The sequence below is a fragment of the Drosophila albomicans genome, chromosome 3 (assembly GCF_009650485.2).
Source record: "Drosophila albomicans strain 15112-1751.03 chromosome 3, ASM965048v2, whole genome shotgun sequence".
NCBI lineage: Eukaryota > Metazoa > Arthropoda > Insecta > Diptera > Drosophilidae > Drosophila > Drosophila albomicans.
The window spans coordinates 34617844-34633187 of NC_047629.2; the positions used below are offsets into that span (position 1 = coordinate 34617844).

General features: G+C 38.1%; 1 protein-coding gene across 1 annotated transcript; it reads left to right on the forward strand.

Moving 5' to 3' along the window:
• The first annotated feature begins 10768 nt into the window (after window positions 1-10768).
• On the forward strand, window positions 10769-13333 carry LOC117570786 (protein commissureless 2). Its single transcript, XM_034252628.2, has 2 exons — window positions 10769-11476; window positions 12553-13333. The coding sequence occupies exons 1-2, from the start codon at window positions 11044-11046 to the stop codon at window positions 13083-13085; spliced, it is 966 nt and encodes a 321-aa protein (XP_034108519.1). The 5' UTR covers window positions 10769-11043; the 3' UTR covers window positions 13086-13333.
• The last annotated feature ends 2011 nt before the right edge of the window (window positions 13334-15344 follow it).

The window sequence follows — 15344 nt, forward strand, 5'->3', positions numbered from 1 at the left end:
CCACCAATTTCGAGTGCCTTCGCACGTTTGCTCTCGTTCTCAGTTCTCACTTCTTGTTGTTGTTGCTTTTTTCCGGAAAATTAGTTTAAAAGCATCATAAAATAATTTTCGTGTGCGCGTTTGGAAAATATTTCGCGCTCGCATTTGCCGTTTTATTGCGGGCCAAGTTGAATGGCTTTTAACTTTCAGTAGATACCCTGCAACAAAGATGCTTAAGGGGTAGCACAACTTTCAATACATTCATTTTAATAAGTGTTATCTAATTATTTATATTATTATTATTATTACTTTATAATGCTTATATAATGCAGAGCTAATAATTCTTTATACAGTTTAATTTAAAGGGTATTTCGTAGTCAAGAACTGCTGGTGTTCAACGGTTTTATGGTCAGGTGTGTAAATGGATTTGGTGTAGTACATTTTGGGCGCTTAGATAGACCATCATCATCATCATCATCATCAGCAGCAACATCAACAGAGCATTTGGCAATTCTCTTTTCAAACGATCCGCTCGATGGCCATCATAAAAGAGCCCAAAAAGCCAAATTAGATTTATGCCCTTTTTGGAGATTTTACAGTTTTACAGTATTACAAATGCTGCAGCTCAAATCAAATTGGTGAGCCCGAGGTCAGTGAGAGATGAATTGCGTGTACAGCTTTACAAATTATTCAGATTCTATTAATCCCGAGTAACTGAATCATTCCATTACTCATCCAGATGATGTGCGTTTTCGTTATCGGTCTTTGGTATTTACAATCCAACACTTATCATCAGGCTAATTTCGTGCTATTATGACATTTTATGAGTGAATCATTAAGATAGATATACTTATCTAAGTCTCAAGCTCTTAGGGTTTCCCCAGCAACAACTTTTCCATTGTCAATTCGATAACTATTTTGGAAAATTTGTAGTTCACTGCTTAAGACAAAACACCAACCACTTCCTCCTCAACACACACACACTCGATTCTGGCGTAATCCATACCAAAATGCACTTAAGAAGCACACTTACGCCCACATGCATCTTAAAGATACAAATAAAACTACAAGTACATTGTAAGTGAGTGCAAAACACACAAAAAAAAGAGAAAGGAAACTGAAAAACAGATGAGAACCTCTTGTAATTTGAGCAATTTGTTTTCATAAATTTCGCTGATTCTTCCCTCCAGCCTTATACAATATGAAGCTAGCGGCCAGCAAATAGTATCTTGTATCTCGTATCTTCTGCTGTGTATTTTCATAGGAATTACGTTAAGAAATTTGTTAAGCATCTCTCAAGTTAAGCATGTGTGGATGTGAATGTGAATGGGAATGGAATTGAGAATGCGGTTCTGGCACATCCTCTAAAAACAATCCCAGATCCTTAACAAAACACTCAACCTGGAAAAAAGGAATGTTGAATGCACTCGCAACTTTCTCGTGCGGTTGAGGCGTCAACATTTTAAGTGCTCTTCCTCTCCCCCATCCTCTTCTTTATCCTCATCGTCGCTCTAGTCTCCTTTGCCCGTGTCCAACTGGTAGTTTCTTTATAATGGTTTTAATAACAATTTGCCGCAAATGTGACCAGGTTTTTCTTATATGCTTGTGCAAATATAATTTCTTTAATTGGATTTTGTCGTCATAGCAGCCAGAAGCTCGTTGCTGGAGCTGTAGTCGTAGCTGGGTAAAGCGCGAGTATTAAAAGCGCCGCAAAAACATTTGCCACTTGGCGGCGGCGTTGGTGTGAAATTAAGAAGCAGTCAACAACAAAAGCAAGCCAGACACAGCCAGAGAGACAGACAAACTGGCAGATAGAGAGACAGACTGACTGCCAGACTACAACATGCAGCTGGCAAAACCCGTTAAAATAGCGGCCTAAAACCAAATGACTTTGCGGTTAGTTCGGTCTCGTCAACTTTGAAAATGTCCTACATATACAAATAGTAATAATCTTGATCAGATAACAATAATATCTGTACTTAACTTGTAACAAATTCTTAATAGTTTTTTAAAAGTTAAGGTTTAAAAAATCTTAAACAATAAGTTAACTTTATTTTCAGTAATGTTTTTTTAAGAAGAAATTGTTCGATATTATAAATAGAGTTTTAATTTTTTTTATTTATTATTTATTTATTTATTTTTTATGAGTGATAAGTCAAGAAGATTAGCAAGATTAACTAATTTTGATTATTAGTAATGTTTTTATTTTACAAATATGTACAAATATTTATACTGCCTTTCCGATATTCTTGTTTAAATAGAAGAAGATGAAATAATTTTTGTTTGGCATTTTACCATTCGCATCGATTAAATAAACTTGAATCTGATTAGCATAAAAACTACTCTATGTAATTTAATATTCTGTGCTCTGTAGCCTGAAACCAAAATTATCTTTACCACTTTAAATTATTTTATGTTATATATTTATTTATAGTAAATAGGTAATGCAATTTCTCCGTGTGCTTTTATTGCACTTGCGAATTCTTTGCTACTTCAATAGGAGCGCCTTTTGATCTCTAGTTTATTTAATGCTCAATTGGAGCTTAGCTAAGCTGCGCCACGGGGCAATAGTTAAAGTCCAGAGTAGGGCATGCGTATACGTAATATGTTGAACTAATGCTAGTGACAGGCGACAGCGCGCGACACGCTGTCTAACAATTTTAATTTTCAATTTTAACTGCAACAACGGCAGCAACAAAAGTAACAACAACAACCACGATGACGACGGCGACGTCACACGGTTCGCCTCATAGTCAGTTCCAGTTTGCAGAGACGGAGACACGAGACGAAAGACGAAAGACGAGAGACGCGATTCATTGGGAGTCGGTGACAGAGTCGCAGTCAGAGAGTCAGAGTCGGAGCCAGAACCGCGTCCAGTTTTATCCGTCGCGTTAAACTGGGTCACTGGTGTCAATCGTTGACTTGGCTCGTTGTTGTTGTTGCTGCTCATGTTGCTGTTGCTGCTGCTGCTGCTGATGTTGCTGTTGTTGTTGTCAACTTAATTATGTCGCAATTGCTTTGAAGTCGACTTTTGCAAATGTAAACCAGCAGCAGGTGGCATTGCTCCATGGTCCACAACAGTCATTTGAAATTGCGCTTTATTCAATTTTTATGCGCTATTCAGCCCCCGCATTCCCTCGCACACAGTTGCCTCCTCTCTCTTTCTAACAATCGCTCTCTCTTTCTCTCTGACTGTGTTGCCCTTTTTTTTAGTGGCTGCAGCGTCGTTGTCACCAGTTTAATTGGATTTGCCTCGCTGCCGCATGGCTTTGTGTTTGGCATTAGCTTTGCCACAGTTCCCTCTCCTTCTCCCTCTCTCTGTCTCCTTTGCACGTACTTACCCCAATTCTCAAAGACTTTGTAGCCAACGCCATCATCATCGTCGTCATCATCATGGTCCTCTTCGTTGCTGTAGCTAAAAAGCTGCAGCGCATTACAAATTGGTTTAGTTATTGGCTTAATTGAATTGTTGCAGATTGGACTTTAAATGCACGACCATCTCTCTGCCACTTCCCCCGCCACTGCCACTTCCACAGCTTCCACAGCTGTTACTCGTGCTGCAAGGGACAGCATTATAATTGTTGCTGTGCCTTCGGGCAATCTTTTCTCTCATATACTAATTTTGATAAGGTAGCGTCAAGAACTTGGCATGCAATTAATTATCGCTTGCAATGGACAGCTGAATGAAGAGAGGCGCGAAGTGGGCGTGACTTTGAGTCGTGTAAGACATGTAATTAGAGCAGCGACGAGCTGTGAGTACAGTTAACCTCATTAGAAATGCAAATTATGAAGAGGCCACTTCAAATGTGACGAAAGACTTTTTAAGAAAATTCTGCACAAAGAATGGTGTAAAAAAAAGATTTTTCTTGACGGAGTAATGTAATTATTGAGAACATTAAAACCATTTTAGAAAGACATTAAGTAATTTAATCCACTGTAAAAAAGATAAATGGTATTTAATATTAAATCAAAAATGTAATTACTTTTTTATAAAAATGATTTGAAAAACAATTAAATATTTTAGTATTTACATATTTAATTTTATTATTTTGTTTACCATAAATATGAATTTTGGTTTTTTATAGTTTATGATAATGTATTTGTGTTGACAGATTTCTTTGCTTACAGATTTCTTGTCGTCTAGACAATGTTGACTTCCTTTTTTATTATGATTGTCAACTCTTACATCACTTATAAAGAACCTAATTGTAAGTTAAATCTCTTCGTAAATATACCCTCATTTATATTGATAACAAAAAAGAAGACTATACACTAAAAAAAAATCCATAATTAAGTACAGATTGAAAAAGAAGGTGTTAAATTTAAAAAAGAATTCTCATTATTTCCAAATTAATCGATTTCGCATCCCAGTATCAATTGGAAAATCACATTTTTACCAATACTCGTACGAATGCATTCAATTTCCAATATCTCTTGACCATATCGCTTGGAGGGCGAAACAAAGCGCCCCTGTGACAATTTCCCAGAATTGCTAAACCGAAAAGTCAAAAGCAAATGCATTGTAATGCTACTGTTGCCAGACTGATGGATCCAATGCAAACGCCTCCTGCTCCCATAAAAAATAACAACAAAAAATTGAAAAATGTACAACAAAAAGAAACAACATAAAAACCGATTTCATTGTTTGCATGCAACGTTGACGAGGCAGAAAGAAATGTCAACAAAAAAAAAAAAAAAGAAAGAGGAGAGGGACTCGAATTGGAACTGATTGACACCAAGAGACGCAACGAGGCATGCAACGTATGCGAGGGCAAGTGGGGGGAATTGGACAAGGTAACACTCGAAAACTAATGCGCTTATCAGTGAAAATTGATCGGGTCTGCGGGTCTCCAACTCCAACTCCAACTTCGATTCCAACTCCAACTCCATCTTAACTGCAGTCGCACAATGAATGCAGGTGATTGTTGGCGTTGTATGTGGAAATAATTAACATGTACTTTCAATTTCGTGACTTCAGCGGAATGAAAGAAAAGCAGTCCGTGGAAAAGTGAAACGAAATGCAGTCACAATACCTTGAGTACAGCAATCTCCTCTACCTCCTCCCTCTTGCAGCCTATCTATCAATCAATAACATTTGTAATGTCAATAATAACAAGCCGCGACAAGGCGTCGGGCAGTTCTTGAAATTGAAAGTTTATGGCTAATGAATTTCGTGTATTTCGTGTACGACTGTTTGATGAATGTGATGAATTGCCCCAGCTGAAAGCCGGCCAAGCACCTTGCATATCATTTTACAATGGGGGGACTGGCGATAACAAGCAACTGATAAGGCGAATCCACTCGACTCGACTCGCCTCGATTCGAAGTCGATTTCCCCATTGAAATCAATCATAGTATATCAATTGTCCAGTCACAACATTTTCTTGGTTTATTTCTCTTTCTGTGACTCCAATTGGGAACAGTTGCACTGGGCGCCAGGTGCGAAATTAAGGTTAATTGCGTATGTGAAAAGCCCAGACTTGGAATTACTTAGTTGCAACCGACGATCTGTAGTCTAATGTTCCACACGAGTTTCTAATTTCTTTTAGCAACTTTAGTTTTTTTGAAAACTTGTTTGTCGCTCGTTTTTATAATTAGTAAATCAATGTAAGCTCGTGGATTAAGGGCATAAATTGTCAGAAAAATATTATTATTATTATACAAAGTAAGTGTTTTAAGCGGAGGTGGTTGAATTTTGCGATTTAAAGGAAGTGGCTGATGGATACTCCTTAAAATATTGACTCTTATTATGGGAATATGAAATAATTTATTAGTACTTAGCTAATGGCTTTGTATTGTTATTCAGTTCGAGTTCATTATTTATCAATTTCAATTTACAATTCAGATTCAACTGTTTAATAGTAAGTATGACTTACATTTGCATTACTACAGAGTATACAAACTTACATTCATTTGACATAAGCTTAATCTAATAATAAGATAAATAATAACATATAATCGCAAAATGTGTATAATAATAATAATAAGAATCGTCGCGATTGATATGAAAGCTCTGCTAACATTTGTAATATATCGCCTACTCATTAGCATACCTATAAATCCGGTTTTAAGTTTAAAAATAATCGTAGGTTCGATTGTAACAAAGTTCTGTGGAGCGTTGACATATCGTAAAATTTCTAATGATAACTAGAAAATGTTCAACACGATTTTGCATAAGATCGTCAGTGTTAAGTGATGCTGCTTTCATTACTAGCGACAGCTGAACATTTAATTAATCTTTGATCTGCACTTTAACATATTGTAATTAACAAGCAATCGTTTTAATTGAATTTGCATGGGCGCTAGATGCAAGACTAAATGAAATCTGAGAAAACGCACTCAGATTGCAAGCTATTTGCTTTACTATGATTTTCCATTCAAGAGTTATTCAAATTGATTTACGTTGATGGCATTTTCACGTCAACCGCAAAATAATTAACCAAAAACAAGAAAATCGATTTAGTAGAAGGAGTTGTGAGCTGCACCTATAGAAAATACACACAACCATATAAAGACGGTTGATTGACTAGAATGTCGAAAATATTTATTAATATTTATTTGTTGTATTGAAGCATTGAAAATCTATGAAGCGATAAACCAACAAAATGTAGAGAACTTTGACAGAAGACAGCGACAACGTCGACAGCGACAGCGACTTCGACGACAACGATAGACGACAATAAAATAAAATAACATCATAAGTACTATATAGATATAGATACGTAGCGCTGTCTCGGCCCTAGCAGCAATAACAATTCCCAATCCCAATCGCAGCTACGTTGCAACCTGGCCAAGCGCAACGAACTTGAAGCTAACGCGCCCAAGATTATCTGAGACGGGGCAAAACCATAAACAAATAAGGAAAGAATTCAATCCCAACGACAGCTACGTATGTATGTGTGCAAGTGTGTGTGTGCGAGTGTGCACGAGTGTGTGTGATATTACGGCTGCGGTTCATTGACATTGAATGGGCTGAAGCGTTGAGTTGAGTTCTTTTGGGTGGCTTTGCAGCGGGGGAATTTGCAGCTCGAGTTGCTTTCTGTGACTGTTTCACTAGCTTCATGTTTTTTTGTCTAACTGCGTTTTTAATTGTGCATGCAATGAAAGCGGCACTCAAAGTGCACTTGTTAGTCAGATGAATGTGCAGACACAGTGGGGCATGCAACATGCATAATAGCTGGGACTTGCAACAGGACAAGGCTACTTTCCTAGTTGCTGGCGCTGCTTCTGCAACATGCTCATGCGTAATTTCTACGAATTCAAGTCGAGTTGAGATTACAAAAGGCACAGACAATGCCGTGGCATGCGGCACGTTGGATGGAGGCATGCCACTACGCGGAACCTTGAGGGTTGCATGACCTATATCACAGATTAAAGGCAAAGGCTCGACTTGCAAGACGAGGCAAAGCGTCGCTCTATCGTTGACAACTTTCCCAGGGCAGCTCACGGCACGTCTCGGTCCATATGACAAATGTTTCACATCAGTGCGTTCCGGACTCCAGCAATTACCTGCCTATGCAGCACATATTGTTGTTATTGTTGTTGCCTCCCGGCGTCACAGCTCAGCACAGTTGTTGGTCTGTTGCGCCTTGCTGCGCTCGACTCGAAGTCGAAGTCACAGGCGAAGTCATAGGCAAAGTCAGAGGAGAAGTTAAGTCCGGGGTCGAGAAACAAGTGCTTCCAGTTGCCTGGCAGGACGTCTTTAAACTAATCGAGTCTTTTACTTTATGGCGCACAGTCCACCACAGGAGTTGATATCAGGCTGTGACTGCAGTTCCCAGTCTTCTATATAGTATATATACTCTAGAATTTCCTATTTCTTTTCTTGGCCTGATGCTGCAGCTGATTGCTCAATTAGAGTGTGAGAAATGCATTGAGTGCTTGTAATTATGCGGAAAATAGTTGCAGATTTTCACATGAACCCTACAATTGACAAAAAAGGAAGAAGTCAAACTGCCTGTCAAACGAGGATCAATGCAATAAATCCCAGAAACATCATTATTAACATGCTTAGAAGGCATATCATAGAAAAATCAATTGCATTGATCTATAAATAAAACATTGCTTCATAAAGTTAGGGAAGATATATAAAATCCATCATCGGAAGATCTATCAACCCTTTGGTGGTATTTCTTAAATCAATATTCCTTAAATTATAGCCTTCAACAGTTAATTCTTTTTTATCGCCTTAATAACTAGAATACTAAGAAGATTGCATTTAATTATACGAAATATATTTTAAGTTCGATTTATTGTTAAATTTACTTAAAGTTGTCTCTGAATTAAACACAAACCGAATCGAGGTCAGTTGGACTTAGAGAAGCTTGACTGTAAATTGTTCAAGATCAAATTTAAGCCGATTTATAGATGTCAGAAGAGCTTGACAACAAATAGAGAGGAAAACAACGACAAAGAGAGAGAAGTATCTAAAAAATTAATAAACTATGTTAAATTGTATTTGGGGCTGGTTCGGTGTGTGTTTGTTTGTCTGGGTTGCATTATGCAAAGCAGAGCATCAAATCGGGCCCCATGGACAGTGAAAAATTAAGCGGCTTTATCAGTGCCATCACCCGCATGCAATCCGTAGCGGATTGAGTCTCCGACTGACCGTGGACTCATTTATTTTTGTGGGGCCTCAGCGCACAGTAGTCGGCATTGAGTGGCATACAGACAAAGCCAGAATGCAGAATGCCTAAATGGCTCATTAGGGTCTTAAATTAAAGCTACTTGGGCCGCTTTTAAAAGACACACACAAACACACGTACACATATATAGAGAACTCGGTCAACTAGGCCCCAAAGGGTCAGCGCAGTCCAAAGAAAGCCAGCAAAGTGAACTCACAAAACAGAAGACATTCTAACAAAGACTCTGCTGCTCTGGTAGCTACTGTTAAACTCGTATGTGGGTCTAAGTCGGGGATTTGCCATCGGGGTCGGTTACTGAGAACGTTTCTTTACCTCACCTAATTAGAGGGGCATTGTCTTAAGCGACTGACAGTTGGGCAGAAGTTATTGCAAAAAGGTTTTCAAGATCCGGTCCCAGCCCATATGGCTAGCCACAAGAGCCACAAATTCCAGTCTTAAATGAGCTGGAAACGACGCGTCGTAAGAGAAAATTAAAGAAGCAAAGCAAGGCAAAAAAAAAAAAAAACGTCATCAACTGTGACACAAAGTACAACCCAGAAATCTTTGCTAATCTGACCCTCGTAATAGACAATCAACGGTCGGAGTTCTTCCCTCTGGGTTGCTGGGCTGCTAAAAGAGTCTCTCAGCAAGATCAACGTCATCTTTGCTTGCTGTTCTGCTGATTCATTTCGCTGCCTGGATAGATTAGACAATCATGATAAGAATGTTCTTTTGTGCACTCGATGAGCTCATCAAGATCATCATCAACAGCGTCCAGACAATTCCCGGACTTGGCAAACCCTTTTGTAAATTGCACTCAAATTTATCATAGACGAAACCTCGTTGAAAAGCAATTTCATTTTTTCCAGCATGTATGAGAAACTGATCGTATCCCGCTTTGTTTTGAGTTTTGAAGTGTGTGCATTCGCCATAAGATTCCTTATCGACTCGCTAATGAAAAATGGCAAACAGACAGTCTACTAATAACCAATGATCAACTGATATACGAGGGTTCATATCTCTTAAATTCTTCTAAACTTAACTTTTATCTTTGCAAAGAATATTCTTGTTTCTTAATGAATGATCTGTAACTGATGGGAATACATTTACATAACTTGGCTAACGAACTTAATCTCTTATAATCAGATTCTGGAATAAATTTATTATCTATTTTTAACTTTGTTAAATTTACAACTTAAAACTCGTAATATTCTATTCTTAATCTAAATGCTAAATATCATTCATAAGATCGTATAGGGAATTCTTTCAGCATACATTCACTATTATTCCGCGTATAGATCGCCTGTCATTTAAGACCATCCCTCTTTAATTTTCTCCCATGCATCGATTATGGATATGGAAATCCATCAATTTAAGAAATGCGCAACTCTTGCATTCTTCTGTCTCCTGTCTCCTACCTGAGATGCTATCGCTAAACTCTCATCTCTTAGCCAGGTGAATACACAGACGATGTGCGCCCACCAATTGCTCGCGAGTATCGAAATAAGATATCTGCACGTAGCTGTAATTTAAAACCCCACCAAAAAAGAAAGAAAAAATTAACAAAAAAAAAAACGAAAGAAAAAAAACGATAAATGGTCTCAGGCCCCGTCAAAGAATCCAACACACACTCGCACACGCATTTGTATTATCCTACAGCAATAATTTCTTTTCCCAAACAATACAAATGTAGAAATATGTCATTTGCCAGGCACAAACGAAATCGAAGAAACGAAGCAGAGTGCAGAACAGAAATGAAGATCGATGCTCCATAACAGTACGAAGAAGTTGAGCTGGGACGGGAACTAAAACTGGGACTGCGCAGAGGCAGTCGAGCAACATGTGCGCCGCTTTGTAACGCCAATTATGTGCCCATAATTCGAAGGCATTGTCTGAGCAGGCACAAAAGACTAAGCGAGCCGAGCATTACACGCAGCAGCAGCACAAGATTAGTTCCCAAAGAGGAGAGAGAGAGGGAGCAAGCGATGCGTAGCCAAGCGGTAAATGAACAGCTCACGGAGCGCATTTGAGCGCATCTTCAGCCCAGGTAGCAAAACTCACTCTCACTCACTGTTGCGATCACCAGCGTTCTCTCGCTCTCATTCGCTCTCTCTCTCTTGAGTGAAGTTCGAGCCGAGCTGCCTTCGGCTGCCTTTGCGGCGCTGATCGCTAATCAGTTTGTTTGCAGACGTCGACTACGTCGGTCGTGAGCTCAGCGCCGAGAGCGAGAATTACAAGATAAAAGCAACAGCGAATCTGAAGTCAAGAAGCAGATGAAGATAAAGTTGGCGATAGAGTGAAAGTGTGCCGCAGTTAACTAACCGAGTAGCCGCAACAACAACAACATACAAGACCATAAAAAAGAGATACTCTCCGTGTAATTGAGATACTTTAGTTGAATAGTAGTTATCTATTTTACGCACACCGAATATAAGGCAATATGGAGAATCTGCCGCACACATTAAACTACGAGCAGTCGCGCGATTTGCCGCTTCAGCAATTTATCGGTGTCGCCCGGCAGATATTCGAGGCCAACAAAAAGAACAAGAATCAAAACAGTGATAATACGGATAGTGATATTCTGCAAAAGATTGGAGCAACAATCTTCAATTCAATTCAACTGAAGCATCCCACACTCAACGATCAACCACTCGGACACAATTCCAGTGAAGCAGCAGACATGGACTTCGACTTCCAAAATCGTGTGGTCCTCGATAGCAGCAGTGTGAATAAACTGCAGGAGCAGATCGAGTACGACAAGTTCATGAACGAAGTGTGGATCGGCATTGTGTTCACGCTAATCTTGATCTCGATGGTCTTCTGCATATGCTCATGCTTCCTGTACCATCAATTTCGAACCTGGAAACGCAATTGTAAGTATATATTCATTCAACTGTTCGTATAGAATTCCAAAGATCTGACGAATTGCCTTTCAACATAATCTCGCATTGATATAGTCAATATTATTGATTAGACGTTATCGCAACCAAGAGTTATTTTAGTTGGCCATTTGATTAGTTCTACCAACATTTCGATCGTGGTCTACGTGATATTCGCAGCATTGTCGTCATAAACTAGACTAATGAATCAAGAACATTCTCCATAAAGTTGGCTAATAAATGGATCAATTCATGGATGACACTTATCACAAGGGTGATAATTAAATACGTTACATCCAATACCTATGCAAATCATAGAGACTGAACTAAGCTAAATGGGGTTAAAAGCAGTAATTAACTATGGGTTAAGTAATGATCACTACATTGAGTAATATCAATATGTAAATTGACTATCAACTCAGGTGTTTTGTTGCAAATTGTCTTGCTAAATGCTGTCGAATTTTCACCTCTCTTCATAGAACTTTCTCAAGGTATTTCGGTGTCAGCGAAAATGATATCACAACAATAGCCATCAAAATATAAAAAAAAATAAAAATAAAAATAAAAGTAGCCCAAGTGCATTAAACCAGCGTCAAGGCAACGACAGCAACAAAATGTGAGCCATAAACAACAATGTTTTAACAATGAATGTGCAGCGCATACATGTATATTAAATAAATAAATAAAATATGTAGATGCAGATCAGCCGCACCTAAATAAATAAATTCAAAGTTGAGCAACTATTACAAAATAAATTCAATAATACAACGTTGCGTGCAGTTAAACGGAGAATAAAACTGATTAGCTGCATATACTTAAATACATTTTAAAATGTATAATTAGTTTTGCATATTTACTTAATTGAGGGACTACCTCAATACGCTTTTGTCATATTAGTACTATTCATTCATTGAAATGTTTGAGTAGCTGTGGAAGTGTTTATCTTTGTGATACCTTCTCACATAGTTGCAACTCAAATTAGGTCAAATTACAGGGCGATTACTTTTAGCACAACCCACATAAATGCAGCTTAGCTAATCAACAACTTCTCTCTCTTTCTCTCTTTTTAGATCACAACAATGCAAATGGCTCGACGCAGTGCACAATTGTTGATATCGAGGCATTGAAACTGCGACCCGATGTGGAGGATCCGGTACCGGAATACACATTGGTATCGGGTCTGCCCAGCTACGAGGCCGCCTTGGAGTTGTTGCATAAAACGCCGCAATCGTCGTGTTTGATTGTCTATCCAAGCGTGTTTAATGTATTCAATAAGCATGAAAGAGCGAACACGGCAGCAGCAGCAACAGCAGCAACAACACCCACGGCAACCACGGCAACAATAGATGCCGTTGCTGGGGAAGCGTCGTCGGCAACGGCGGCAACTCTGTCACAGACAGCCGCATTGTGCGAGGCAACAACTCCACTGCTTTCAACAGCAACAACAGCGATTGGCGGAACAACAACAGAAACAACACCAACTAACACACCCACATGCGAAAGCATTAAGCCCAATTTTGTGCCCAGTTATGCCGAAGTATTTGGCTTTAAGACGATCGATGAGAAGAAAAAGTCAACGAAAAGTCAAGACGACAAATGCTAAAGCTAGTTGTTCTGCATACATTTCAGGAATATCTGTTAACCAAATGTGTTCTGTGATAATAATTGTTGCTGTTCCCAATATCATATACAATACTTAAGTCTAAACTAAGAGCTGTGATTATTGATTATCGAAAAGACAACTCGCAAGAATGCTTAAATAATATTTGATGGTAAAAGCTTGTACCTAGTTCCTAAGTAGATCATAATAAATTATACACTACAAAAATATACAAATTATTCCAAAAAAAACCCTTTCTCTTCATTTACTTTCACTGTCATCGAACTCTTGTTATCATTGAGATGACTTTCAACTTGAATAAACGATTTGATTGACAGCAAACAACAGCTGATGCCTCAATCGCAATCAAAACTCAGTCACAGTTGCAATCGCAGTTGGTCCTTATCAGACATTCTGTTAGCAACCCCGTCAAGGGATTTCCCAGCTCAATTCTTTGTTGTGCTTTGTGCCAGTAAACTTCCGAGACGAGATTGAGACAGTTGCAACAGATTGAGAGACAGATAGATAGCTAGCTAGAGATGCAGACAGTCTGAATTTGACATTGAACAAAGGACGTGCCACGTGACTACTACGACGAATAGTTTGAATGCTAACACTGCACTCGCTTCAGTCATTTGTTTTGATAAGCTCGCTGTCAGACTATGCAAATCCGTCCATCGAGCTCTCAATTGAATCCAACGTGAACATAAATAATGATACACACAAGCTGCTAAAAATGTTTATTGCAGTTCACGCTCAGATGACGGTTAAAACGGCATAAATAGAAATTAATTGAATCTATAATTAGTCGCGCTTCAAATGATTGATAGACATTACAAAGAAATAAATCAAACACAATAGTGTTTTGAATAGCTAAGGTAATAATTTTACCTGTTGATTGCAAGCCCAATAAAAAAATTACAATAAGCAAGTGGCGACAATGACAAAGTTGTGTGAACAGTAGCTAAAGCTGTTGCTAACATTTAAAATGGAATTAAGGGTAATAATAAAGTAATATTCATTTAACTACAATTCAGATTAAAGTGATAGTCTAGAAATAAACAGAGTTATTAAAGGAGATTTGTCATTATTAATTCTAAAATTATAAAAATTGCATTCTCTCAGTAGCAGATCTTATCGGCCTTGCTGCTCATTTGTAAACATCGTGCTGCAATTTTATTTGTAAAATAATATTCATTTCGATTATCAGTTAGTGATTTTTGCAGGCGAAATAAATCGCAGCATTATTGTTTATTGCAACTGCAATTGGCAAACAAAATCGTAAAGCATTATTTAAAAGACCTCGCCGTGTATAAATGAATAGTTATTGCCGGCCGGGTGATAAAACACCGCAATCGTAAAGTGACAAATAAAAATAATTCACATTTGCAACTTGACATTCAACTGAGGTGTGGTTCTGCACTCATTTGCAGCACTCACTATTCACTACTCAGTCAGTCAGAGCTATTCACTTGATATGCATGCAAAGAGAGGCGATAGGTGTTATTAGCATATTACTTACATTAATTTTTGTTGGCGACACTTTCGAGTCGTGCCAAACAATATATTTTAATTGTAATTTCTATAATTTATGACAACTCTCAAGTTTATGATCAGTCTCACGAGTTGAGTCAGCTTTCTCAGTTTCTCAGTTCTTTCCTTCTCAACGATCGATTAGTGAAGCTTTTGTTTTTTGCGGCCAACCAGAAAAAATAAGGAAAAAGTTGTTAAATTTTTGTTGTGGCGCAGCAATGTGTGCAAATTATTTCATTAGCCAAAATCGAATTCCGAATTTCAAAAACAAAACAAAACAACGCAAAAAATAAATTTCGAATATGTTGCGCATGCGCGTGGCTATCAAAGCGTGGCAAGTGCTTATAATAAATCAAAGCACGTTCGGACATGCCTCCAAAAAATATCTGGTTGTGCTCTGACAATGTTAACTTATGAGAGTTCTGTTAACAACAGTATTGGCAAATATTATTCCCCTTCTTCCCAAGACATTGGCATATTTCATCATCTCTGATAATGTTAACTTAACAGAGCTCTGTAATCAACAGCATTGGCAAATTTGATGGCTTACTTATTTTGACATTCTCATATTTCATCATCTCTGTTAACGTAAGTTCACTTAACAGAGTTATGTTACCTACAGCAATGGCAAATGTTATTCCTGAATTCCTCAGCTATTTTCATACATATTTCGTATTGGTTCTACAACTTTAGTATGTTAATGAAGAATAAATAAACTATTCTCTCTAA

Excerpts from the sequence above, each read along its gene's own strand:
- LOC117570786 (XM_034252628.2), top strand. The coding sequence starts at position 11,044 with ATGGAGAATCTGCCGCACACATTAAACTACGAGCAGTCGCGCGATTTG. Across the intron at positions 11,477-12,552 it reads TCGAACCTGGAAACGCAATT|ATCACAACAATGCAAATGGC; the intron begins GTAAGTATATAT and ends CTCTCTTTTTAG.